The sequence below is a fragment of the Solea senegalensis genome, linkage group LG6 (genome assembly GCF_019176455.1).
Source record: "Solea senegalensis isolate Sse05_10M linkage group LG6, IFAPA_SoseM_1, whole genome shotgun sequence".
Classification (NCBI taxonomy): Eukaryota; Metazoa; Chordata; class Actinopteri; order Pleuronectiformes; family Soleidae; genus Solea; species Solea senegalensis.
Window position 1 is genome coordinate 2537355 of NC_058026.1, and position 27775 is coordinate 2565129.

At 41.2% G+C, this 27775-nt stretch overlaps 2 protein-coding genes, 1 long non-coding RNA gene and 1 other non-coding gene across 6 annotated transcripts; 3 read left to right on the top strand and 1 right to left on the bottom strand.

The window, feature by feature from the left end:
- The first annotated feature begins 817 nt into the window (after positions 1–817).
- On the top strand, positions 818–11537 carry LOC122770895. Of its 3 annotated transcripts, none has more exons than XM_044028100.1 (6): positions 818–1078; positions 7398–7799; positions 9497–9640; positions 10616–10666; positions 11251–11316; positions 11418–11537. In XM_044028100.1, the coding sequence occupies exons 1-6, from the start codon at positions 1009–1011 to the stop codon at positions 11486–11488; spliced, it is 804 nt and encodes a 267-aa protein (XP_043884035.1). In that variant the 5' UTR covers positions 818–1008; the 3' UTR covers positions 11489–11537. The 3 variants fall into 3 exon arrangements, with proteins under 3 accessions (XP_043884035.1, XP_043884036.1, XP_043884037.1); XM_044028101.1 differs by having other exon boundaries at positions 819–1078; positions 7401–7799; XM_044028102.1 differs by having other exon boundaries at positions 819–1078; positions 7404–7799.
- A 5079-nt stretch (positions 11538–16616) lies between these two features.
- Positions 16617–27457, top strand: tmem132a (transmembrane protein 132A). Its single transcript, XM_044028059.1, has 14 exons — positions 16617–16647; positions 18384–18491; positions 19859–20085; positions 20296–20505; positions 22093–22274; positions 22491–22616; positions 22692–22958; positions 23866–24018; positions 24268–24463; positions 24557–24700; positions 25150–25352; positions 25467–25686; positions 25789–25980; positions 26404–27457. The coding sequence occupies exons 2-14, from the start codon at positions 18398–18400 to the stop codon at positions 27271–27273; spliced, it is 3084 nt and encodes a 1027-aa protein (XP_043883994.1). The 5' UTR covers positions 16617–16647; positions 18384–18397; the 3' UTR covers positions 27274–27457.
- Positions 20063–21760, bottom strand: LOC122770906. The gene is made up of 3 exons (XR_006360566.1): positions 21668–21760; positions 20274–20462; positions 20063–20130 (listed from the first exon to the last, which is right to left on the bottom strand). It is a non-coding gene; the product is annotated as an uncharacterized LOC122770906 (long non-coding RNA).
- Positions 23510–23583, top strand: trnai-aau. The gene has a single exon. It is a non-coding gene; the product is annotated as a tRNA-Ile (tRNA).
- Positions 27458–27775: the final 318 nt, after the last annotated feature.

Below are 27775 nucleotides of genomic sequence, written 5' to 3' on the forward strand. Positions count from 1 at the left end.
AATCAGAGAAACTACGTATTCATTTAAATTTAGTAATGAATTTCTCTTGGTTTGCTCCGGGTTGGGACGTTTCCAACGGATACTGGATGTTCCGAAGATAGACAAAAAGTTACATCCACATCTAAAAATGAGGTCTATACCACCAAAGATCCCAGCCACATGGTGGAGTAGTGGCTAGCACGACCGAGGGCCTGCGACCCGGTCCGACCGAGGGGCTGCGACCCGGTCTCTAAATTGTGTCCTGTCCAGGTTGTCAGCTGGGATTGGCTCCAGTGACCCCCGTGACCCAAAATGCCGATGCTTGCCGCGGCCACGCCCATTTGCGTAGGCTGCAAAACGCCAAAATGGCGCAGAAATTCAAAATGGCCGACTTCCTGTTGAGTTGAGTCCGATTGACTTTTTTGTTCGTCTTGGTCTACAACATCTTCCCACCAAGTTTTGGGAAATTCAGTGAAACTCAATTTTAGCTCCGTTTTCACCTTAGTGGGCGCTATAGAGCCCTTGAGCAACGCACAGGTTTGGGCACTAGCGATGGGAGCCATTTTGGCCCCTGGCACTTTCGTGCTCAGTACACTAAATATTTATTTAACACCCCTTTTAGACTTTCGAGGATCTGTTTGCCTTAAAAAAAAAAACATTGAGTATGATGCGTTCATGCCTCGGCCTTCCTGCACCAAGAGGTTCATGACTGACAAACAAGAAAAGTCACAGACTCTTCCCTTCACCTCTTCCTCCTACCTCTTCCTCCCTTCTTCTTATCATCATTTGTGATTTTCCCCTCCCCTCAATGCGTCTGTCGCTTTGAAGGGAGGAAATCTGCACTTTTGCACGAGCAGCAGCAGAACGTGGATGAAGTGATTCACTCACTGCATGGAGGGAAAGACAGACAGAGAGAGAGGAGGGGGGGAGTGTTTACACCTCCGTACCATTTCCTCTCTCATCACTTTTTCTGTTGTCGACGTCTTGATCTGATTTGTGTCGCCCGTTCTCCTAAAGTTCTCTTCTGTTATGGATTTCACGACTGTTGTGACCGTCTCGGCTCTTTTACTCGTGGTCGTCGCTGCTGCTGCTGTGGGCGGTGAGTGCACGTTGTTGTTGTTGTTGTTCTTCTTCTTCTTTTTCTGGCTCAGACTGACTATTAATGAAGAACCGGGAAAAAATTAAATGTCTCTTTGGTGCAAAACTACGGCTCTGACCTGAAGGCCTGAGTGGAGACTAGAGAAAAAACATCTAACTTTCCACTAAAGCTGATTTTTAACTCAACGAGATGCAGAAAAACAAATCCATGCGTTTATCGCGGGTTAGACAACTAATGCAATCTTTACTGGTCTCCCCAAAAAAACAATTGGAACTCTGACTTTGAACTACGACCAAGAAGAGTGAGCACATCACCGCTGTGCTAGCTGAACTGCACTGGCTCCCTGTTTCCTCTAGAATTGATTTTAAGGTTATGTTAATTACTAACAATTCTCTGAATGGCATAGCACCTTCATATATCGCTGAGCTTTTAATATCTTATCAACCACAAAGGAAACTTAGGTCTTTTAATGCTAATTGTTCGATTGTACCCAAAGTGCTTTTATTATCATTATGCCCCAAAGCAAAGGAACATCCTGCCTCTGCACAGCAAACAGGCGAGTTCAGTGAATATCTTTAAAAAAAGACCTGAAAACATACCTTTAGTTAACTCATCTTATCTTGTAGAATACTTTCTCAGATTACTCTACATTCGACTGCTGCTTGTTCTTATTGTGTTACATGTGCCAAATGTAAAGCACTTTGAGCTGCATTCTGTGCATGAAAGTTGCTATACAAATAAAGCTTATCATTATTATTATTACTTTGAGTAGCCTGTGAAGTAAAGTTCACCGTCACGGTTGGTGTGTGTGTGTGTGTGTGAGAAAATAAGAAATTCTGAGGTATAAATTCTAACATTTCTGATTGCTGATTTGCTAGTTTTAAGAATTGTAGCCGAGCAACTTTTCTTACATTTTTTTACACCCTAAAAATTAGATTTCTTTTATTGAATTCTTCCTATCAAAGTAAAAGTCCCGGAGTCTGTGATGAGTAAAGGTGAAAGGAAATTTGAATATTCCTGTATTTGTCCGAGGAGAACACAGGTGTACGCGGCCTGACGCTACCTCCAATTCTAAAGATATAATCAATCTGTCGAATGACCTTTAACCCTTAACACAAACTGACTTTGCTTTTGGCTCCAACATTATCCATATTTTTGGTTTACACCAAATGAACACAATAGCAATGGCTCTGTACTTTTATAATAAATAATATTCAGTAACGGTAGAGGTTGGCCAAGAGTTATGAGGGTAACCTGTGTGAATATCAGCACCTGCTCTTTATCATATCCAAACACTGGGTCGAGGGCCCACAGGTGGGTCGCAGACGTAAGTTTTTAGGTGCAGGTAAAGTCAATTTGCTGCAATTTTTCCCAGCGTTTTACTTGAGATTTGAAATGTCTTTGTTTTTAAATGACAGGCACAAAAACGTAGGTAACATATCTTTAAGGACGTGACGTGTCAAAAGTGGCGTTCGATGTCACAGAAATTGCACAGAAAATGGTTTAGAAACAACGTCCACACGCAGGTACGCAGGTACACCGTGTACAATCTACAACATTTATTGGTAAAGTCCCGTGTTGTGGCATTTCCTTCCAAGAGTGTTGGAAAACCGATGTAGCTTTCAGATAAGCGGTATATATACGATACGATGCAAGTGCGCAAATCGCCAATGGCTGGAATTCAAAATGGCGGACTTCCTGTTAAATTTGTTTGTCTTGGGTTTCGTAAAAGATTTGGTGCAATTTAGTTGGGTTTAGGAACCCGTTTCGGCCCCTGGCGCTTATCATTTTCGCTTTAAATATTTTTTTTGTCCATTGTGGGCTACTGTAAAAACACGGTGGATGACCAAACTGCTGATCTTATCTTTCATTTCTGCCAAATTAACATTATTTCCCATAATAATTGTTCACACTGGGCCTTTACAAATGAATAACTTAACTGATTTTATAGTTATTTCACTTTTATAATGTTTTATGCATAGTTATTGCTCTTGTTTTTATACATCTTGTGTGGATCCTATGTAAATATCTATATATATTTTTAACTTTTATATTTCTTAATTTTAACATTCAACCCTAAAGAGTTCCTGGGGACATTTTCTGCCATTTTAGGTCAAATTTGGAGGAGGATGAAAAACACTGGAGTTGTGTAAACATACAAACAATACCCAAACTATATTTAATATTTGATATGTATATTTCAAGACTCATTTAAAGTGGAAAAAAATATTAATATATAATATTTTTGCAGCAGTTTTCTGTTGTATTTTTGGGGCACTCTTAAGGGTTAATTTAATATTCATGTGGACATTTCTTACTTTTACAAGTGTATCTTGTTAGTATTTTATTTACATTGCTCTAATATCGCTTTCATTTTAGGTTCAGTGTTTCTTGATGTTTATTCATCTGCCTTTTTTGTTTAAATCCTTTTTTTTTCGGCAGTTCGACAAGATTAAAAAAAAGATTCTCGTCTCCACCCACCCCACACAAGTCAGGTCTTACGTATTCTGATTTTAGCTTGCGTATATATACATAGATATGTATATGTATATACATATATGTATGTATATATATATATATGCATATATATATATATATACATACATATAAAACTTAACTAACCTTTAAATAAATGTTTATTTAAATGAGAGTTTTGCTATAAATTCATGGAAATAAGTATTTAAATAAGACGGTACATATAAATAACTTATATATAGGTTTATATTTAACGATCATAGTTTCTACACAATCACTTATATAAAAGTTTTTATATATAACATCTTATACAAAACCGTTACCTAGTAAACATACAATCACAATATTAGAATGTTGTATAACAACCTATGATAACTTTATTTGATATTTATGTTGTGGAAAAAAATTAAATGTACAACAGTTTATACCATTAATATATATACACGTTTAGTCGTTTAGTTAAATTACAGTTGCAAGAGTTTATGCAAATGTTGGTACACAGTAAGCTATATAATGTGTCTGTATACATGTACTGTGTTTAATTTAAATTTGTATGTAATAAACACTGTGGCTCACGCATGCAGTAATATATAACGAGACTGAAACCCAGTTTTTGCCCTGTAAATAAAAGCTTATATAAATAATAGTTTACATTAGATGATGAGACGTTAAAAAGGATTTATAACATCAATTACTGTTTTATGAACCAGTCAAACATTCTTCGTTCTACATAAACATGAGTCAGCTTTTTAAAGCGCAGAGTCATATAAGGGTTCATATATACAGTATATATATATACAAAGTGTATATATATATATATATATATATATATATATATATATATATATATATATATATATATATATACATACACACACACACATTTAAATAACAGTTGATATTTATATGAAACTTAAATACATAAACTTTAAACAACAGTTTAAGCTTTTTAGCTTTAAGCTAATAGTATATAAGATATATATATATATATTTACACACTGTAGTATATATAGTATAGCTTGTATATCATTTTATATTATATAAACCATATAGTAAGAGCTCAGATATGAGTTTATATAAATAAGGGTTTATACTTTTATGCAAGTTTAAATTTTATTATTTTAATAACAGTACTGCAGTATGCAGTAGGAGTTTTATACGTATATATATATATACATACACATATATACATATATACACACATACATATATGTATGTGTATATTATATATATACTTATACATATAAAAAACTATTTGAATAGTAGTTTATGAGTTGAGTTTTATATGTACATAATGAGAGTTCATACACATTAAATAATAATTTGTGCTTATGTATAAGGTTCTCTTTTAACAGTGTATGTAAAAGTAATATTGTAATTGTGGTGCAAGTCAGATTTTACATGACATAAAAGTTTACTTATTAGTTTATAGTTTACACGAGAATCACATTAGGAGTTGTGTTTGTTTAGTCATAATGATAAAAATGTATAAAGTCTAAAAAATCATGAAGTAAAAGTTCATAATGAGTTTATATTAAGGTTTATACGTACAAGTGACAGTTTACATCTATATATGAGTCGGGTTTAAAAAAAATGGAATTGAAATTGAATCGTACGGTTTCTGCTTATACTGAACATGCGCATTTCTATATAACAGTACAGTATATATACATACAAATATATATATATATATAGACATATATGTATATATACATGTATAGATATAGATATATATACAAATACACTTATACAGATATAAAATAAGTTTGTTGATGCACATTTTTAATGTTCTAATCAAGTGTTGAATCGTGTAATAAAAGTTTCTGTATTCATTTATTTAAAGTACAATGTGTGCTTATATATACGTTTCTATAACTATATAAATATAGTTTGCGTAGATAAAAGTTAATAGTATTAAAGTAACAGCGTATGAGACAGGTAATCAAGATTGTGTCGAATTATAAAATGAGTTTACATTTATACTGCTAATATGCATGTGTATATGTACTATTCATATATAGATAGATATATAGATAGGTGGGTTTCTATATAGCAGCGAATATAAATAAGTTTAATGTGCATTTTTACAATTGAGTTTTCAATATAATGCTCATTGTATGAGTCAGATTCTTCCGTTATAAAAGTTTAGATAATTAACAAATTTGTGCCTACACATAAGTTTATGTATAACCATTTGTATAAATAACAGTTTGTTGTGCACTTTTCTCTAGTTTAATAGATGTTTTCTTTTCATTATTATCATAATCATAATGTATGAGTCAGGTTTTTAAAGAGCGTGGTGAGTTGTACTGTACTATAAATAAGTTTCTGCATATACTAGATATAAGTTTCTATATAGCGTTTTTTTTATATATTTTTATATATATATATATATATATATATTATGCATACATATACATATATATTTATATATTTCACAAGTTAATTGATTTTTTTTAACAATATTATACTCAAAGTAGGAGAACGGAGTTTAATCATATACGGTTTTATATATTAATTTAAATAAAAAGCAATTTGTGCTTATATACAGTATACGATCCTATATAACAGTTTTAAATAACAGCGTATGAGTGGGGTAATTAAAGATTGTGTTGAATCATAAAATAAGAGTTTACATATTTAGTATATATATAAATAACATTCTCTATACAGTTGTATAAGTTTGCTGTGCATTTTTAATTGAGACAGGTTCTTAGACGGTGTTCAGTCGTATAAACTAGTTTATATAAACTTTTTCACTCATAGAAAGAGTCGTAGTTGAGCTCTTTGTGCTTATGTGTTTGTTGATGTGGGGTTTTTCAGTTTGATGGATGTTCAAGTATATAAAAGTGTGTGTATTAGTGTATATAAAGGACAGGGTTTTTTTTGGATTGTTTTGAACAGACTGCTGCTGCTTCACATGCGTTCGTCTCATTTTTGTCATTTGGTGCCGCTGCCGTTTAGTCATGCAGAGAGTTTCACTGGCGTCTGCAGAGGCTGCCGAAACTGCCGTCGCCTCCCAAACTCAGCGGCGCTGAATAGAAAGTGGTTTGTGGCGTTAAAAAGCATCAGAACGTGACCTTAAACAAAAAAAAAAAGAAAAAACGATGTTTGTCTGTCGGCAATAAAAATGTAATTACTGTCAAACAATGATGACAATATTTAAATTGACTATACACACACATCATTCATTTTGATCCCCTATAACCTTCTGTACATAGACTTTGAGATAGATATGATAAACAAGAGATGAACTATGAATTAATTAGGATAAATAAGAGATATGAGATAAATAGGAGATACAGTACGAGACAAATATGATAAATACTAGATAGATATGAAACAAATATGAGATAAATAGGATAAATACAGATAAACTGAGATAATTACAGTAAATAGGAAATAGTGAGATAAATATGATAAATAACAGATAAAATAGGAGATAAATATAATAAATAAGAGATAAATATAATAAATACAAGATCATGTATGAGATAAACATTATAAATACAAATAAACTATGACATAAATATGATATTTACGCACGTTTTTGTCCTTTTCTGAGTAATATATTTAGCAAAGACGTATATACACAGTATGTAAGGACTTTGTTCAAGCCTGTAGATCAGTGATTACCAAACACTGGGTCGGGACACACCGATTAAAATTTTTTGGTCCTAACAAACAAACTTGCTGAATTGTGTCCGATTTAACATATTTCAGTGATTTTCACCAGTATCAGACTGATAGCGAGTATCATAACAGCTCAGCCCTGTTGGTTTTTAGCTTCAGTTTTAGCTTCAGACGACCGTCTCCTCCAAACTGACTCACATCTGTCTTTCAGAAGCAGACGAAGCAGAACTGGAGCCAAACACCGGAAACACCACGACTGTCCCAACAAACAACAGCTACGACGACAGCACTCGACCGGAACCCATCGATTCCTCCCGCAGCAACAACGAGGAGCCACCCCGGCCGACGCCCGTCCTCGGCTTCCTCAGCGTCAGCTGGAAAAGTAGATGTAAAGGACACCTGATGTTCTACCATGACTCAACCTCCTCACACGTCTGCCACGAAAGCAAGACGACCGTCCAGAGTCTTTCCGGCAACGTGTGTGAGAAAAGGAGAGGTTGTAAAGATCTGCTGAGCTGGCACAACGGGAGCCACGAGGCCAACGGTTATCACGTGTCAGAGGACGGCGTGCAGCTGAGGAGCAGTTGTGAGGTTCTGGAGGTGCGGTGTGAAGGTCAGTCCACTGCATGCAACTGAAATATTTCAACCTGCTTGAATCTACAACAAAGGGAGATTAACATTGGTTCCGTTGCCAACGCTTTGTTCCGCTCTGGGGTCTGTGATCGAAGCAGGATTTCTTTCTTTAAGTTGTGTTTATATCAGAAGATGACTTTTGATACTGAAGTACAGTAAGTGTCCTATACTTTAAGACTTCTAAAACGCAAGTACATTTTATATCAGAAAAAAAAAGACTTTAGTAATGTTATAAAAAAAGTGGAGATGCACCAAAAATGTGGCGCATCCATCCATTTTCAACCACTTTGTCCTCCACAGGAGGGTCGCGGGGGTGCTCTGCCAATCTCAGCTGACATAGCGCGATAGACGGGGTCACACCCTGGACAGTTCGCCAAAGAGACAAACATTCACTCTTACATTCACGCCTAATGTCCAATTTACCTAATCCTCATATTGGACTGTGGGAGGAAGCTGGAGAACCCGGTAAAAACCAACAGACGCACAGGGAAAACATGCAACTCCATGTAGAAAAGGCCCTTGTTCCAACCGGGGCCCTACACCAACACCTACACCTACACCGTAACAGAATTCTGACCTTATTTAATCTCAGAATTCTGACTTTTTCTTTATTCTCAGAAATCTGACTTTCTTTAATCTCAGAATTCTGACTGTAACAAGGCACTCGCAGAACTCGAGACTGTTCACTGTCCTCGCTCCCAAATGGTGGAACGAGCTCCCCATCGACATCTGGACAGCGGAAAGCCTCCACATCTTCCGCCGCCGACTAAAAACGCATTTCTTCCGACTCTACCTCGACTAAGACGACGACAAAAAAAAAACACTTATACATCACACTTATGACTAGCACTTCATAGTTTGGTTTATTTGAAGCTCTTACTTACTTCAAGCTCTTATTTGTACCCAAATGTTTCGCCAAAAAAGGCATTTTCGGTTTTCAGCCTAAATATTTTCACAGATGCTTAATTGATTTATTTTTTGAAGCATGAAAATGAATCTATACAATTGCAATGCCTTGACCTTAGTGAGGTAACTGCACACAGTTCCAGCCATGAGAACACAATTTGATTAAAAAAAACAATGGTACAGAATTGGCAAGAGCTGCAAACAACTATTTTCATAATAGATTAATCTCTCGATTAATAGTTTGGTCCGTAAAATATCAAGAAATCCTTTAAAAATGCTGATCGGTGTTTGTCAAACCTGGAAATGATGATGTTCTCAAATGTCTTGTTTTGTCCACAAACTAAAATGATTCACTTGATGAAAATGATTTCTTTACTATTCAGAGCAAAGAAATTAAGAAAATACTCACATTTAAGAAGCTTAAACAATCGGAAATCTTGTTTTAATCATGAAAAAAGCTTCAAACCGATTAATCGATAATCAAAATAGTTGATTAATTTAGTAATCGATTAATAATCGATCAATCATTTCAGCTCTAGAATGGCATAATAGTTTCTTTCGGCGTTTCGGTTTTCGGCCAACAATTTTCATTTCGGTTTTCATCACTTCTTTTACTCAAGTATCACTTTCGGGTATTTTATACACGGATCGATCATGACGACATTTTGTTTTATTTGTTTTACAAAGCACGAGAAAGAGACAGAAACTCACGTTTGCCTGTACAAAACCTCACGTGTGTGTGTGTGTGTGTGTGTGTGTGGGTGTGTCCAGTTGAGACAGATAAGGGCGTGGCAGATGTTCACGGGCGGCAGCTGCAGGTCTACAAAGTGGTGACAGCTTTGCTCTGCTGTGTCCTGCTGGTGCTTTTACTGATCCGCTTCACCAGACCCACGGTCAAAGCTCTGCAGAAGAGATGTGAGTACACACACACACACACACACACACACACACACACACATACAGGCTGCATATGTGTGTGCATATGCACCCATGTTAGCATTCAAGCCTTACTTACTGAGCTGAAAACTCATATTTACAGATTAAGACTCGCCAGATTAAAGAAAGGAGATCCGTTCCTCCAAGAAAAACTGGATATCTTGTCGTTCTGAAAAACTAAAAACTGTCCATTTGAACACGATTAAACAACCAAATGAATATAAAGGCAACACATAAAAATGAGCCATTTAAAGTGACATTAAAAAAATATAGTTTAAGACGGCTACAGCGATGAATCACTCATTAATCCAACCATTTTGATAATCAGATTGTGTGTTGTGATGTTTCAGCTGCTTAAATGTGAATAGTTTCTGGTTTCTTTGCTCCATATAACAAAACAAAAACATTTGAACGGTCATTTTGGTCTGTGGATCATCATTTCCACGCTTGATAAACACCGATCATCTCAGATTTATCGATTATGAAACTAGTTGAGAATTTTACTGAATTCTTGAAAATGTTGTTAAGAACTGCTCACTTCACTTCTCACTTTCTGAAAATGTCCTCACTCTGAAAACGTCCACACTTCCTAAAAATGTCCTCACCTCTTCTGTCCTCATTTGGAGCAAAAATGTCTCGCACTAAAGCGATAACGTGTGTTATAGACGCGTTTGTAGCCTCAGACATGTGACTCAGACATGTGACCTCACTCAGTGGTGGAAAAGCCTGGATTTAAACATTGACTGGTTATTGTTACGTTCATGTTGTTAAAAAATGATTTGAATGTGACAACAAGGCCTCAGTGTGGGACACTGTAAACAAATGATGGACATTATATCAGGCATGACACCAAAATGGGAATTTAAAAACAATTAAATGAGTTATCATGACATAAAACCAATGATCCTGGAGTCTGAAAATGGGCTAAAGTTCTTGTTTTTTTGTTTTTCTCAGTGTCAGACAGGAGACAGAGCCGCTGGATTGGACCCACACAGAGTCACAGTGGTGAGTCTCTCTCACTCACACACACACACACACGTTTTTATATCTTAGTGAGGACATATCATAGTTACAATGCATTTCCGAACCCCGGCGTCCATTTTTTTTGTCCCTTCTCCACCCAAATAACTGTAATGTGGAGCCGCAAAAACCTATTTGATCCATAGAATAAACATGACATCATGTATTAAGTTTTACATATAGATAAAACAGGACTCTTAATGTGAAGTCTTAAGAGTTTTCAACATCACGTTTGAGGCGCGGCGCATAATTTAACCCAAAGGACAAAATGTTGAACCGCTTTCATGTGTCGCATTGATCCCTAAGAAACAAATAAAGGAAGGAAGAAGGAAAGAAAGTAAAAACAAAAGCCGCAGGTTGTAGACTCCTGCCCTCGTACCCCTTTGTTTAACCTTAACCATCACAACTAACCCTTAACCTAAAACCAAGCCTTAAAATGAAAATGTCCTCACAAAGATAGGTTTGTTTTTTTCCTTTTACACATTGTTGAAGAACACACATCACGGACAATGGCAGAGCTTTAACTTTTTAAGTGGTTTCAGTATCTTTGTTTTACGTCTTTGTCTCAGTGTCTTACCATCGAGGGAAGAGTGCTGTCAAAAACAACGACAAGGAGCAGAGGCTGTCCTACCCGGGTAACACACACACACACACACACACATGCACATGCACACGCACACCCAGTGTCATACGTTACACTGAAACCGTCTGCGCTTTGTTTTTTTTTAAAAAACAGCTCTGGAGCGACTGACACTGAGCGACAGCAGAGAACCTTCGTCCAGCAGAAACAGTGTCTGCATCTTCTGATCATCGTCATCATCCTAATCATACACGGGCAAAAATGTAAAATGTATTTTAAAATAAAACACCAGATAGCCAACTGATAAATGTGTCAAAATAAACTTCAATTTAAAAAAATTGAAAATTGAAAAATGCGTCAATTTGTGCACGAGACATCAAAGATGAACTTTGCCACGAAGCAGGAAGTGGCCTGTAACTTGTGTTGCTTGTTGTTGGTGAATAATGAAATAGAAACAAGTTTTTATTTCCTTGCAAGAAAGGTCAGTTCCTTCACCCAAGCAGTGTTGTGCAGCAAAAGACCCAGAACGCCAAGACCTGTCTACATTTATACTTTAGGTTACAACTTCTCAAAGGGCATTCTGATTTAAGTAGGGTCCCTGACTTTAACACCTTGCTGGAACTGGCCTCCCATGGGCAGCACATGGCTGGGGTACCCCTGAGCAAGGTACCCAACCCCCATTTTTCCCCTGCTCAGTGGCTGCTTACTGCTCCCAATTCTACAAAGGTTCCTAGTCGAGGATGGGTCAAGGCCCTGGTATACTTCCACGCACAGTAGTCCCACAATTTGGGACTGAACTGCCGGCAGCTTCGGTTTTATGATGTATTATTTATGGCCCCGGACGGAGTCAGACAAAGAAAATCAGCCCACGTCCCCATGAGCTCATCTGGTAAGGAGTTGCGCTTTGAAACCAGAGTCCTGGGATCAAAACCCACCCGTGACCAACAGATCCCTGCACTTATCTTTTTATGTTATGTTATCTGACGGGGCGACATGGTTGGTGTAGTGGTTAGCACACTTGCCTTTGCAGCAAGAAGACCTGGGTTTGCGACGTGGGCAGAACAATGGCCTTTCTGCATGGAGTTTGCATGATCTACCCGTGTGTGCGTGGGTTTTCTCCGGGTTCTCCGGCTTCCTCCCACATTCCAAAAACATGCAGATTTGGGGCTTAGGCAAATAGGACATTCTTGATTAACCGTAGGTGTGAGAGTGACTGGTTTGGCGCATTTCCACCTTCTCTACTCGCCTCGCCTCGGCACAGCACAATTAGGTTGCAGCTCCACTACAAAAAAGTACCTACTTAACGTGGGCGGAGTCATCACTGCACGGCTGAGTGAAACTGCGGTGACTTGTTTTATACGCAACACACACACACAAGTGACTAGTGACTTTACCAGACTTCTGCAGTTGTTGGAGATTAACCCACGTTTTTAGGATAGTGAAGTAGTTTTAACTGATCTACAATTCGTCACTGTTACTGTTGGAATGAGGTCCCGTCCCCCTACGGGTGGGTCTAAAAAGTTTCAAGCCTCGGATAAAGGAAAGCCCTCGGATGACGCCACTTCAATTCAATTAAATTTTATTTGTATAGCGCCAAATCATAACATACATTATCTCAAGGCACTGTACATAGACAACATCAAGGAGAGCAGAGAACCCCAACAGTTCACACAATGAGCAAGCACTCAGGCATCAGTGGAGATGGACTTGTGACCTGTCCAGGGTGTGACCCAACCTTTCTATGTTAACTGAGATTGGCACCCCCACCTTCAAGTGGAGAATAAAGTGGTAGAAGATGGATGGATGTGACCAGAAGTGACCATTGGCCCCGGGAAATCTTCACATTATCAAATCCAGGCCTCATTAAAAAAAGAAAGTTTGGACACTCCAGCAACAATTGGTCCAAAATCAGATTAAAGTTAGACAGTTTTGGTTAAAGGGCAATGAAAGTGAGAAAAGCAAGAGGATAAATGGCTTTGAGATCAGAAGAAGGGTGAAAGCCGAGTTGATAACAAGGCGTGGCAGATTAGTTAGTTTCGTCATTGCTTTTGTTGACTTTGTACAGTTTTCGCTTTGAGTAGAAATTGTCTCAAGTTGTGTTTGACCTGATTTTGCCGTCTTTGAAGTAGGTGAGTGGAACATTTTGGAGAAGACTCACAGACGGGAGGAGGAGGAGGAGGAGGACAAGGAGACGAAGGTGGTTACTAAGTGCAGAGATGTGGTTTCCTCTGCCGTTGACACCAACATCCTGTTTGTGTTATTTCTGTCGTAACCTGAATCTCTCTCCCTCTCTTTCACTTCCTTGTCATGTTCTCAGGATGTTTTTTTGCTGGGTTTTTTTTTTTAGTCCCCCGTTCTTTTCATTTGTCTCCTGTCCTTTTATCGGTCTGCCTCGGTCTCTCTTGTCGTCTTCTGCTTGGTGACATCACGGTTGAAGTTGTTCACCGACTGAAAACTACATCACTCACTCTACTGAACACGTGTTTCAACGGGAGTGAGACTGAACCGTCACATTTAGTCGCACTGAGTGTTTTTTGTTTCGTTTTAAGATTCTTCAGCTGCTTCATAAATGGGAATATTTTCAGGTTTCCTTGCTCCATACGACAGAGAAATTGTTAAAACGGAATAATTTTGGTTTGCGGACAAAGCAAGATCATTTTTGAGGTTTGGGAAACACAATAAAACCAACTTTTTTCCACGTTCTCTGACATTTTAGGGACCAAGCGACTCATCGATTAATCAAGACATTAATGAACAGATTAATCAGTGTTCGACTTCTGCTGTTTGGATTTCTCCTGGGAAAACGTCAAGCTCTCTCAGTAAACGCCATTATCGCCCAACGGTAAAATACCGTGGTGTAAAAAGAGGCAGATTTATTCTCCCATCCTCCTCTTCCTCACATATACTTCACACACTGGTATAGTGACATTAGATTAAGATGGAGCAAGAGATGAGGTGATTGCAATTATTATTACTATTTATATATATTTGTTATTTTCTTTAATATTCTGTGCACTCCGGTCAAACTTCCTCAGTTCCACTTCACTGGTATATACCATGGAACTGTTAGGTTCTCAATATTCATTTAAGATAATACTTTATTGTTCGTTTGCACAGACAAGTGTCTTTCAGCCGGTGCGATATTGCGTTCACACTTTAGTGAAACAAACAAAAACAAAACAAACAAACCTTTAGAATAACGCTTTATTTAATAATGCACCAGACGAGGGGGAAAGCGCTATTCTAAAGGTTCGGACAACTTCTGTGCCCAAAATAAAGACAGCGTTACCCATCACCACATGACGCCACGTCACCCAAGTCCCTGGCAATTTAAAGGGACCATGGCCCCTGGGCAACCATGTTTACATGAGTGTCAACAAACCAGACTTGCCGGGCAAACGAACTAGGGTTCGATTAAGAAGCAGCCAAGTCTCCTCAGGAACTAATCCCCTGTTGGATAACATTTATGGCGCATTTCCACTGGCTCGCCTCACCACGGTTATTTTGCACCACCACTAGCATAGTACCTGGTACTTTCTTTTTTTTAGTACCTGCTCTGGCAAGGTTCCAAACGCGCTGAGGCGATACTATGCGTGACGCCGCCAGACTGATGGCCACAGATTGTGCCATCACAGGAAGAGACGTCCGACACAAGAACCAAGCCGAAAAATGCCAAACTGTAGATCAGTTAAAAAGATTTCACGATCCAAAAAAATGACCAGGGAAAGGTCTAAAATCTCAATATTTAACAGAGGAGTCTGGTGTATTTAACCCTGCCGATGTGTTTCAGTCCAGCGACTGTGTCAGACGGAGTCTGTTCTCTGGTCATGGAGGAAGTACTGAACAACTATTTTTTATTTAACTGATTCTAGTGATTCAGTTACACTTAAAACAACAGCTTTACTAGACACTCGTTTGTGTGTGTGTGTCGATGACTCCGCCCACATTAAGTAGGTATTAACTGTTATTTGTTCTGCTGCTTTAACTGTTATTTGTTCTGCTGCTTATAGATTTCATTCCTGTTTTTTGCACTACTTTTATATATATTTATATACAAAAACACTTATTTATTTCTTTTACTAATCACAGTACACAATAATCTACCTCAATTCAATGCTATGTGTTGGTTTTTTATCTGCTTGCCAAGCAACATAATTTCGTTGCCAGTTTTCACTGCTGTGTTTTCTGTGCAATGACAATAAAAGGAAGTCTAAGTCCAAGTACTATATTGTAGTTGCACAGGAACTTTTTACGTGAGAACTTCAATAAATAATAATAAAATAAATAAATGAATGAAGGTAATCAGTCATTCTTAGGGGCCCCATGTTAATACCTGCTTCACCCGGACTGTAGTTTGTGTGTGCGGGGCCAGAGGTTTGTGTGTCCATCTGTGCGTTTGTGTCCATCTGTGTGCGAGTGGGTGTATTTCATCTCGTCCTCTCTGTTCAGGTCACGGTATGAAATGATAATCTGGCCTCATTGCAAATGTCCCATCCAGAGAAAACAATGACAGATGACAGATTACAGCGGCAGATTATCCAGCGGGGATTGACAGAGGAGGGAGCGAAGTGATGAAAACATTCACTGTCGCTATATGTACAGCACAGTGTAGTGCACACTCGTGACGATGTGGAGAGGCAGGACCTGGTATAGTCTCTAATAACAGAGGTCTCAAACTTGTGGCCCGTGGCCCTTCTGAAGCCAAGTTATACCAAATTATTATTATTTACATTCATCTTGCATCATGAATACATTGTTATAGTGAACTATATACAACATATCATTCCACATCAAAACTATTATTTCGGAATTGTGAAATATCGTCATAAATGGCATAATTCCGCTATAATTTTAAGCTCATATCGCCCACCTGTACTGAACAGTTGCTTTTCCTCAGAGGACCGGCCCCCTACTGACCCTACGTGGCCCCCAGGTCTAGAGGTCGACCGATATGTTTTTTTTTCTATGATTTTATGGAATCAGGACAATATCCGATGCCATTTTTTTGCCCATACCTTTGCCAAATTCTTTTTAAATCTATATATTCTTTGGCCAAATCCATACATTTAACAACTAAAACAGAAGAACAGAGTGGTAAAGTGAAAAGCAGAGGCTCGAGGAAGAAGCAAAAATCTAAAACAGAATTGGATCGGCGTGATGAAGGGAAGGGAGGAGGGACAGAGGATTATTTACTGATGATTTAAACGCACAAATCCTCATCGTGTGAATCTGGCACATGAGTGGGAGAGTGAGAGTGGACGATCAGACACAAACACAGTGGGAGACGTAGTAGCTTTGTTTACTTTAGTTGCTTTTAAATCATTTTGGTTTCTGTGTGACGAGATTCTGTGAGGAAAAAAACAGGAGAAAATGGAACCTGGAGTTGGTGAGTATTCTTGTGTATTCCACCTTTGTTTGTGTTTCTGATTGGTCGGGCTGTGATACAGAATGTAGACCGTGTCAACTCTGTGACAGGTCCAACAAGCAGGGTGGCGACAAAATGTAACGACGGGTAAAAAAAATTTTGCTTTGTATTACTAGAATAGCTGTAGTATTTTTGAACAATTGTGCTTCCCTCCTTCAGTTTCCCCTGAATTGAGAAATATCTTTCTTGTTTGTTTTGTGAAATACCCCGCGATTCGCTTCATTTCGCGTCATCCGAGGGCATTCCTTTATCCGAGGCTTGAAACTTTTTAGACCCACCCGTAGGGGGACGGGACCTCATTCCAAGAAGGTAAACACAGCGTCCGCCTTCTTCACTAACAGTTACGGTAACAGGCTCTTGCCCTGCAGAGCAAACTGTGAATGACAATAGCAGTATGTAGTTTTCAAAGTGATAGGACTGCCGAGTGAAAAGCCCCGGGATAGGGAGCGTGGGCCAGCTGGCTTCTATGCGCCCATCACTGGATCATTTTGTACATTTTTTGATGTGATGGGACGTACGCAGGTCGCCATATTTTAAAGCCCACATAGACCTGGAAGCTCCAATTAACGCTGCGTTTGTGTGTGTATCTGCGTCATGACCTCGTTTATGAAACCCTAAAGTTTCAGAACAAACAGTTCAGCCACTGCTGAGAAAATAGTGTTGTATTGTTTTCCTGGGCTCTGCGAAGCGGATCGGTACTTCCTTAATTTGATGTCGTCATCAGAAATCCTCACTGCTCCTCTCACCGCCGTAGCGCCTCCCAGTGCGGGCACATCCGGTTGCGTACATTCAACCGCAGAAGAAGAAGAACTACTCTCGTTGTAGCTGCTGAGATGCAGAGCATCCACCGTGCCAGAGGGGGAGCTGTGTATCTGAGAGGTGGCTTATCTATTACGTCATCCAGGTACCTGGCCAATCACAGGACAGTGGGAAAGCTCTCGTTGGCTGGCCAATCACAACACAGTCCACATTCTAGGGGTGTGGTTTTGGTCTGAAACAGCGCGGCTGACGAGAGCGTCAGTGGGGAGATATTTTGATCGGCTCGTTTGCAGCGACTAGGAGGTTTTTAATCATGAAAATTAAGTTCATATATTGTAAGTAGACCTCCATAACTAACATATATGTGTGATACAAGCATTCGATGTCACCTTTAAACAAAAGTAACAGGCATTTCTTCCCCCCGCCCCCATCCACTAAAGCACTGTTGCATTCTCTGTTGTGGACACGTCTGCAGAGAAGACACCGCAGTTGTGTGTGGTTTGTGGATTCACCTTCATGGCTGGACACAACTTCGGGACCTCTGAGAACCACTCCCAGCTGAATCCTTTAGGCCTAGTCTGAAGAGCGTATGGGGATATTCTTTATTATTTACGGATAGGCCAGAGAATTAACGTCCAAAGGTCAGTCATGAGTGATCATTGGCATAAGTCAGGGTGGAAAAAATTGTCCAAACAGAATCATCCATTTATCCATCCATCCACCCTTCTCCTACAGCTTTATCCTCCACATGAGGGTCACGGGGGTGCTGTGCCAATCTGAGCTAACAAGCCGGACAGTTCACCAGTCCATCACAGGGACACACAGAGGCAAACAACCATTCACTCTCACCTTCATCGGAAACTCAGTTTCCTTCGGTACAAGACTGAGGCTGTGGAAATATGAACGAATGGTGAAAATGTCGATGACTGTCCCTGCAGACTGGCTGTAGGTGATGGCAGGCGCCGGCTGCTGTGCGATTGGGCGTTGGGGCGGAAGAGGACGTAGCATGATGCCTCCGCTGCTGCTCTTCTGGATTTTCATCGCAGGTGAGTCAAACATTGACTGAGTGTTCGTTGAAACGCCATTAAGCGTCTTCGTATTTCAGTCATATCAGAGATATTTTAGTTGATCAAGTACCATCATATTTTAGTCGACTTTGGTTTGTTTTAGTTTGAGGTTTTTTTTTTCTTTGATTTGGTTTACAAAGGGTTTTGTGTTCCGTAACATTGTACGTGAAACTGGACTATATGTCATGTGTGCCCTCCTTAGTGTTTACGTCATCTGTACCCAGTGTTTGGAATAATGCCGTTTAAAAGAACGTTAGGTTTAAAAGAACGTTAGGTAACGTCAGGATTTTGATGTAAAGTTGGCATTTTCATTGTTTGTGGCGATAAAATCACTTCTTCAAGTTCATTGTGATCAGAGGCAAGAACGTACATATAATGTGTACATTATGTCCCGGAGCAAAAACTCCGTTGTAAGCAATTCTAATTTAATGAAGCATCTCACAGTGGCACACGCATCTACAGTTAGTTGCCAAAAACACCGATTATTGAGAGTTTGATTTATTTAATTAAGAATAAGACTACAGAGCTAAACACACTTTTTTGTTGTTTAAAAGTTTACTTTTGTTGTCTCAGGTTGAGAGAGTTTGATTTAATTTGCTAGAGTTAAATGCACTTTATATGGTGTAACTGTTTACTTTTCTTACAAAGATAATACTTGAAGTGCAGGATAAACATCTTGCCGTCTGTCAACGTGCAATAAATATAGAAAGTTATGTACAAACATCTGAATTTTCTACTCATTTCAACTGACTTGTGAAAACTACACAAAGAAATCCAAATTCTTTGACATATAGCAACTTTTTTTTAACAGTAACGCAAACAGTTACTTTCCCTGGTAACAAGTTACTTTTATAGTAATTCAGTTACTAACGCAGTTACTTTTTAAGTAGTGAGTAACTATGATTACTTTTTTAAAGTAACGTTCCCAACACTGTCTGTACCTCGCAAAGAAATTAGTTCTGATCATATTTCTTCCCCATTTTAAACTTTTTTATTCAGTGACAAAGGTGTCAGTAGATTTCGTGCTAACTTTATTTTTACCTTCAGTTCCAGAACTGAAGCCTCTCCCACACCAAAGCCCATAGAGAAAATCAGTGATTTTAAGTCACAGCACACAGGAGTTGTCGATCCACTGCTGCCTCTATCAGTAAATTGAAAAGTGTTATTTTGTGACTTTGGGGTTTGAAACCCTTAGTTCAGATTCACCTCTATGGATTTTGGTGTGGGAGAGGGAGTAGTTAAGGATTTTCTTTTCTTACAGCATCTTTAAAAAACTATAAATGTTGTGATACACTTTCAACGCCTAGAGAAACCTAGTGCGTTCACTCTCTTCCTCTTTTCCACAGTCCCTCCATCCCTCCTGCAGCCCACTCTCCCCCTCTCGCTGCCCGTCCACATGTCCGTCGCTCCTCCTCCCTGGCAGTTTCTTCCCCTCTCTCAGGCAGAGCTCGGTCCCATCTTCTCCAACTCCAGCCCCTTCTCTTTCTCACAGAGTCTCTTCATGGTGCCTCCACCCGTCTGGGGGCCCAAGCCGCGCCTGCAAGCTTCATTTGGCCCTCACTCAGTGACACAGGTGAGTGTAGAAGGACAGGTGAGGTTTGTTGTCGTGTTCTTGGGTCTAAGGAAAACCAAATGATCTCTATTTCGACCATTTGTACAAAAATACTTATGGGTAGTATGATTTTTAACAAAAAAAAACAAATGGCAAAGTAAACAACTTCTGTACCAAACCTCGAAAGATAACCAGCTACTTAAATTTACCCCTTTGCCTCTCCTCCGACAGCTGATATCAGAGGTTGTTCTCCCTGCCTCTCCGTCGCCGTCTGCCTCCCTCCTCTCAGAGCATGTGGAGAGAGAGAGGGATGAGGACGGGCACGAGCGGTTCCGAGTGAGAACGCTGTTCCACAAGTGGGGCGACAGCAGCAGCAGAACCTGCATCACTCTGCACGCCTTCAAAGAGACAGAGGAGCACAAGGCCTCGTGTTTAACGCAGGTGATGAGCGGGTTCTTCCTCAGCCTGGAGCCTTTTCCCTCCGACATCCTAATAATTCATGATCACCAGAGGCCGCAGCTGTTCATGGGATGCTCGGACTCCGATTTTACCTTCCTCTTCTTTGCATGCTTGTGTGCGTTTGCTTACAGAGCAGCCATTCCCAAGCTAAAGAGTGCCAGGGGCCCCACATTGAAATCTGAAATCTGAAAATCCTCTGAGGTCCAACACCCAAAACTTAAATCAGTCAAAAAATAAAAACTCGACAAGTGTCGCTCACTGTAAACAACACAAACAAACACTAAAATGACACTGATGTTTCAATACACAACATAAAACAACTGACTGAACTCAACAAAACATCAACCTTTTTGAATTTGTTTTGGGACATATTGTAGACCAAACGCCTAATAGATTCAATCACAGATGAGAAAATAGTTGACAGAGCAACTGATTACGAGAATAATAGTTTAGGAATTTTATTTTTGCCTCCCTGATATGTAATCCACGAGATATCAATTAAATTAACCAGTTAATCATTAATTTCAGTAACAGAGATTGTGAAAGAATCTCCTTCTTTCACAATATCTCATCCCTCTTTTTATTTAACAATAAGCAACGGTCAACTGACAACAAGAGTTATGTTTCCCGTAGACAAAACACGTTCTCTCTTCATTTCTGTTCCCTTTATAAAACACATTGTGACTCAAATGAGTTCATGTACATTTGTGGACATAAAAAAAGATGTCTTATACCCATTAAATTATATAAAACATGACATTTAGCCAGTTAAATATACGGACAAGCGAAATGTCGCTGTAAAGTACCTTGATGCATGCATCAATTATTCTCTTACCCCAGCAAACTAAGTCATTTAAAAAAAATTTCAAGTTATACAACTCAATTAAACACATAATTACTGGCGAGACAGTGTGTAAATTCCACACATATACACCCAATAAACCAATTTTCCTCTATTTGTTTCAAATATGCTGGTGAGCGCCTGACACAAAATGGCGGCCGTACGGGAAAACGCGACAGCTTTTCTGTCCCTTTAAAAGTGAATAAAACTCTTCAAACAGTCTCGAAGTCGGTGAAGACACTTCCGTTCATACACCCTCAACTTACACGACGAGTATTTGTGGTTAAGTCCACGTGTACTGACCTGTATTTAGCAGGCAGAGGAGGAGCGGTGAGGACACAGGGAGTCCAGTTTCCTTTCGGACTCCAGCTGAACAAAGCGGAAGCTGGTGCTGACTTTTTCTGGTCCCCGGAACAGCGAGAGCGGCGGGCAAACGTTCCGAGCCCATCTGCTCACAACATAAACGCAGTACATGACTTCAAAATGTTTTTAAAAAACAAAACAAAAATAAGTATTCTCATTAAAACACATTAATGTGGTTACCCTTTTTTAGAGGCACCACAAAAATGTGTATGTTTTATAGATACACAGCCCTATTAAATCATACTTAGCTTCCCCTAACTTGGAAAAAACCCCTGAAACAATAAAAGTGTGATTATTCTGAACTAGTATTTCCACTGTTTTTTTAAAAAAAAAGTATTTATCTGTCCACTTGTCCTGTTTCCCAGCCTCCTCTGGGGCTTTGTGTGGTCACTCTGACGCTACCTAGTGGCTGGTTTGAGGACCTACATGCAAACCGATCCTATCGGGAAACGAGCGAGTGGCACAGCAGCGTCCACGCTCGCCACCGCGTCCAGAGGCGGCGGCGAGGTGAACGGCATCACGCCAACCATCATCGTGCGACTCTGAGGTGAAATATTAAGTTTTATCATTTCATTTTTAAGAAGGTTAGATATCCATTTAACCTCAGCAACTTATAAAGTGACAGCTGTATTCCATTTTATTAGTTGTTTTTATTAAATAAAATACATGTTTTTATGTTATCTTTGTATCGTACATGAAAACCCGTGTGTGTGTTTTGTTTTAAGCTGCTTTGTGTGACGAATGGATTTGTGCGTTCATTCAGGTTCCGTCCGGATGTTAATGTGGACCAGGCCCTGAAATATCCTCGGGTGCCGATCAGAGACCAAGTGCAGCTTTACTACTCCAACTTTGACGCAGCAGCGGTGAACACAAAGCCGACACCAGCAGAGTAAGTGTGATGATCACCTGCACGGAATCTCCTCGTCTCGCTCTCTCTTAACGACACTTGTCTGTCCTCTTGTAGATGTGAGGAGGAGCGAGAGGCTCAGTCTCAGAGGCGGCTCTTCCACATCAAAGCAGTGACACTGAGGGCGGAGGAGGAGGAGGAGAGCAGCACCAAAGACGAAGAGGAAAGGGAAGCAGCCTGCTTGAACAGGCAGGAAGAGGAGGAGCTGAGCTTAGACTCCCACGTCGTGATTCGCTCCCAGAGAGGTCCGGTTCTGGTTGGGCGGCCAATCCGGATGTCCGTGAACCTGAGATCCAACTTCAGCGCCGAGTTTGTCGTCATAAAGTGAGCACAAAATTTCAACTTCACATGCCGCCAATAACGCTCACTGTTTTTTTAAGTCATAAAATGACAGTGATACATTATCGCAAATGTTTGTTAATTTATGTTAACTTCAATATTTTGGTTCGATGTTTCATTCTTTCTTTCTCTGTATCGCCTAATATCAGACGTTTATTGCCATTTGACAAAAGACAGTGCCACCTACTGGTCTAAATCACAGTTTCCGACTTCCAACTACAACTGGAACGCATCTTACGTCAATGTTACCGCGTCTCATTTTCCTTCCACAATTTGTCAATTTGTGCATACGGGCCACACCCTTTCAGGGTACATCACAGTAAGACACTGCTGCCACCTACTGGGTGTAAATCATAGTAAGACACTGCTGCCACCTACTGGGTGTAAATCATAGTAAGACACTGCTGCCACCTACTGGGTGTAAATCATAGTAAGACACTGCCGCCCACAAGTGGAATGCATGTCGCTAATAATGCCAAGGTCACGGGTTCGATCCCCATGTGCGCAAGTCCCCTTTAGAAAGTCAGGACAACATGGGCCGGTTAGCTCAGTTGGTTAGAGCGTGGTGCTAATAACGCCAAGGTCGCGGGTTCGATCCCCGTACGGGCCAAACTCTTTTAGGGTACGTCACAGTGAGACACTGCTGGAAAGCCATCTTGGAATTCTATAAAATGCCAGGATTTGTGAAGTTGTTACGACATTCCGAGACAGAACACCGACTTGCCTCAACTCCAAATTCCAACATCCCACTGCACCTGGAACGCATCTAACATCCCGCAGGGCCACACCCTTTTAAGCTTCAGTACATCACAGTAAGACACTGCTGCCACCTACTGGTGAAAATCACTTTCTGTCAAGGTAACTCTGTGTGTGTGTGTGTGTGTGTGTGCAGGCTGAAGGTGAAGAAGGGTTTGGTGTCAATGGTGGCCCAGAGAACACTGACCTCTGACCTGTGGGTCGTGACCCTGGAGCGAAGTCAAGGCTCCAGACACGACGTGGTTTCCATCGTCTGCCACAAACACAGCGCAGCAAAGCACACTCGCAAGTACGTTTTATTTAAGTAGTTTAATTTCACCTACATGAACAATCACAGCGTGAGCCCCCCTGGTGGGTCGAGTACGCACTGCAGGTGGTGCATAAAAAGGTCAAAGGACAAATTATTATTGTCCAACAAAAACAAAAAAAAACAATTAATGTTGTTTTACGGTTTACAAAATGATAAATATATGGAGAGAAAGTTGTGATTTAAGGTTTTCGTTAATCTACGACTTGGCTTTTTTTTTTTGCCCCGCAGTCCCGCTCTCCTCCACCAGGTGGTGTGCGTGACAGTTAGAGGCGTGAGGCGGAGCTTCGGTGTTGCCATGACAGTGTCAGCTAACTGGTGGGTGGAGTACTCCGGGCACAGTAACCCCTCGTGGCCACGGGGGGCAGCAGTGAGCGTCTTTTCGTTCACTGATCGACACGTCGTCGGCATCGCTCCCGTCACGGAGGTACGTCATCACATTTATCCTTTTATTTACGTTAGTTTTCAAACCAAAAGGTCGCAAAACCACCACAAAGAAAAACCTGTTTTCTGTCCACAGAGTAACAGGATCATCAACACCGCCATTTTGACCAGTCAGCCCGTGTCACTTCCTGTCATCGTTCTGGCTGTCGGCCATGACGGGAACGTGTCAGACGTCACCTCTGCAGTCACGTGTCACTCCACGGACGAGAACACCGTCAAGGTGCGACACACATTACTCACAAGTTGTGGGCGTCGCTACCGGTTTGTTCCAGAAAACCCGTAAAATACCTATCACTTTAGTAGTTGTTTTTATTGAATAAAATACACATTTTGATGCTATCTGTCATTTTAGTAGTTGTTTTCAAAATAAAATACACATTTTTATCTGTGGTTTTAATCGTTGTTTTTTTTAAAATAAAATACACGTTTTTATGCTATCTGTCATTTTAGTAGTTGTTTTTATGAAATACAATACACATTTTTATGATATCATTAATGTTGAGTCGTTATTTCTATTAAATAGAAGTCATGTTTTCACGTTATCTTTGGTTTTATTAGTTATTTAAGAACAAAAAGTAAAGGAAAAGATCTCTGTGTGGACATAAGGCCGTGATGTGAAAAAGACTTTACTCACCAGTCGTCTCTTCCCTTCTTCTCCGTCTTGACCAGGTTTCCGCCGATTGCTCCGCTGTCTTTGTGGACGGCAGTGAGTCGGCGCTGGGGAACACTTGTGCTGTGGTGGAGTTTCACCTGGGCGGGCTCAGTGGATCAGTGTGTCTGGAGGTGTGGGCTCCGACCGTGCCCCTGCGCGTGTCCGTGTCAGACCCCGTCCTCAACGCCATCAGTGGCTGGAACCAACTCACAGACGATGGGTAACAAAACAGACAATTCAAAACCTAACCAGCTCCTCAGAAATTAGGTTCTGCCTCATTAGGACCAGGTCTCCATGAGGACAACCAGTCCTCACACGTGTCCCGTCTCCTCAGGTGTCTGCCGGTGTATCAGCGCTCCACAGTTCAGGTGCTGACTCGGTTCACGGCCCAGGACTCCCACAGCAGGACTGTTCACCTCTTGCGCTCATCTGATTGGTTCGTGGACGTGACGGTGCTGGTCCGTGATTGGCTGAGAGTCGAGGACCCGGGAGTGGCTTCCCTCCACGCCCACAACAGCGTGATTGGTTTCCGGCCTGGGAAGACGTCACTACGTGTAGGTGACACTCTGACATGGACTTCATCATCATCATCATCGTCCTCATCATCGTGTCTCTCTCTCTCTCTCTCTCTCTCTCTCTCCCTCACTCTCTCTCAGGTTGTCTCTGAGCAGTGGGACGGCGTGCTGGGCCGATGTGACATCACTGTGTCCTCCGACCCCGTCACCCCCGCTGACCTCTCTGTGCAGGTGGTCAGCGGCCTTGGCATGGCGGTCACTGGAAGCCCCGCCCACACCTCCATCCTCACAACAACGGTGACCGCCTACAACATCCTGTACAACCGCCACCAGGTGAGAGGACGGCCACGAAATCCACTCACTCTCCACCCCACTCACCCCACCCCACACTCGCGGGGACACGCGAGCTGCTGGTCTGCTGCTGCCTCGTGTGGTCACTTTGTGTCACTGAGGTGAATCTGAACGAAGGATCTCATACATAGAAAAGTAACACATTTGGCAGCAGTGGATCAAGAACTCCTGTGTGCTGTGATGTTAAAATCACTGATTTTCTCTGTGGACTTTGGTGTGGCAGAGTAAGCGGTTTACAAACGTCAGTTTCCTGTTGGAAACAGTGAGATAAAGACGTGAACACAAACTTAACATATTGTAGATGTATCTATTTAGCTACACCTTTGCTTAAAGAAGAAAACCAACCATTGTGTTATTTTAAGGCGATTATGCACTTACACAATCATTACCCATGCTCCTCTGCAGGAGGCCTCCATCAGCGTCTGGCTTCAGTTCAGCGATGACTCCGCCTCCCTCCTCTCCGCCTTCAGCGACCTCCCCTTTTTCCTGCGTCTCACCTCATTGGCCGAGACTGTGGTAGTGGTGACACCCGGCCCCGACCAGCGCGTCTTTGCCCAGGGAGATGGAGGCGGTCCTTTACTGAGGGCGGAACTTCTGGTCCCAACCTGCACCGGCCAGACAATCACATCCGAAGGGATCAATGACGGCGACTGGGACTGGACGGATACTGGTGGAGGAGGCGGAGTCAGGGTGAGGAGGCTTGCGAGAGGATCTGGTTGGGTGAGAGTGAACCTGGAGCCAGGAGATGAAAGGGCTGAGGAGGCTGAGGAGTTTGACTTCTCAGACACGCTGGTCGAGTTCGACGGCAACGTCTACACACCAGACTTTGACAACAATGGAAACGTGAGCAAAGACGCCTACGACTACAAGACGGACGAGAGGGCGTGGAACAAGAGGGGAATGGTGAGTCGGAATAATCTGGAAAGGGCTGTGCTGACGCCAGACCAGGAGGACAGATCTGTTTACTTCTCCCCAAGCCAGGAGAACCAAGGCGAGAGGGAGGAGGACGGCGAAGATGAGGCCGAAGAGTTGGAGGTCGGCGTTGGCGCCGTCCTCTCTCTGCTCTGTCTTTCTGCCGTCCTCTTCCTGGCAAACTGTCTTCCCTGTGCTCTGCGGGACAGGAGGAAGAGGAGGAGGAGGAGCGTGGAAGGGGAACTAGAGGGAGGTACGGCGGACGAAGAAGAAGCAGAAGACGGGATGATGCATGAAGAGGTGGAGAAGAGAGACAGTGGTGACGGAATGAAACAGCAGGAGGACGGGAACAATAAAGAGTAGAGATCATTTGCTGACGTTTGCAATAAACCTTGTGGGGCATGACGTAAAATATGGAAAACTGTGGCCACTAGTGTTTGAAACTGGTACTGCGATCCAAAGTCAAACCATTGGCTCTTTTCCATTTTATGCCGTGTTTCAAGTGTTTTTTTTTGTGTGTTTCCATTAGGAATAGTACCAAAATAACTGGCCCCAGCTGTTCCATTTTTTGGTACCCTTCCTTTGGGTTACCAGAGGTGGAGCTAGACCCAAGACAGTCACCTGATTGGGCGACAGAAAAGCGTCACTCCTGTTGGATTTTGGAGAGTTTTCAGTGTCTCTGGAGCCAGGAAATCTGGTCGGAGCATTGAGAGCCCACAATCGCAAGCACTGCTGAAAAATAAGTCCATTGTCCTGTTCAAATCTCCCTCACACAATCTCATTGGCTGAATCACCCTCCCTAAAGAAAGACACGCCCTCTATTGAACATTGGTCAAACCCACAGAGACACTCCTGGTTAGCTGGA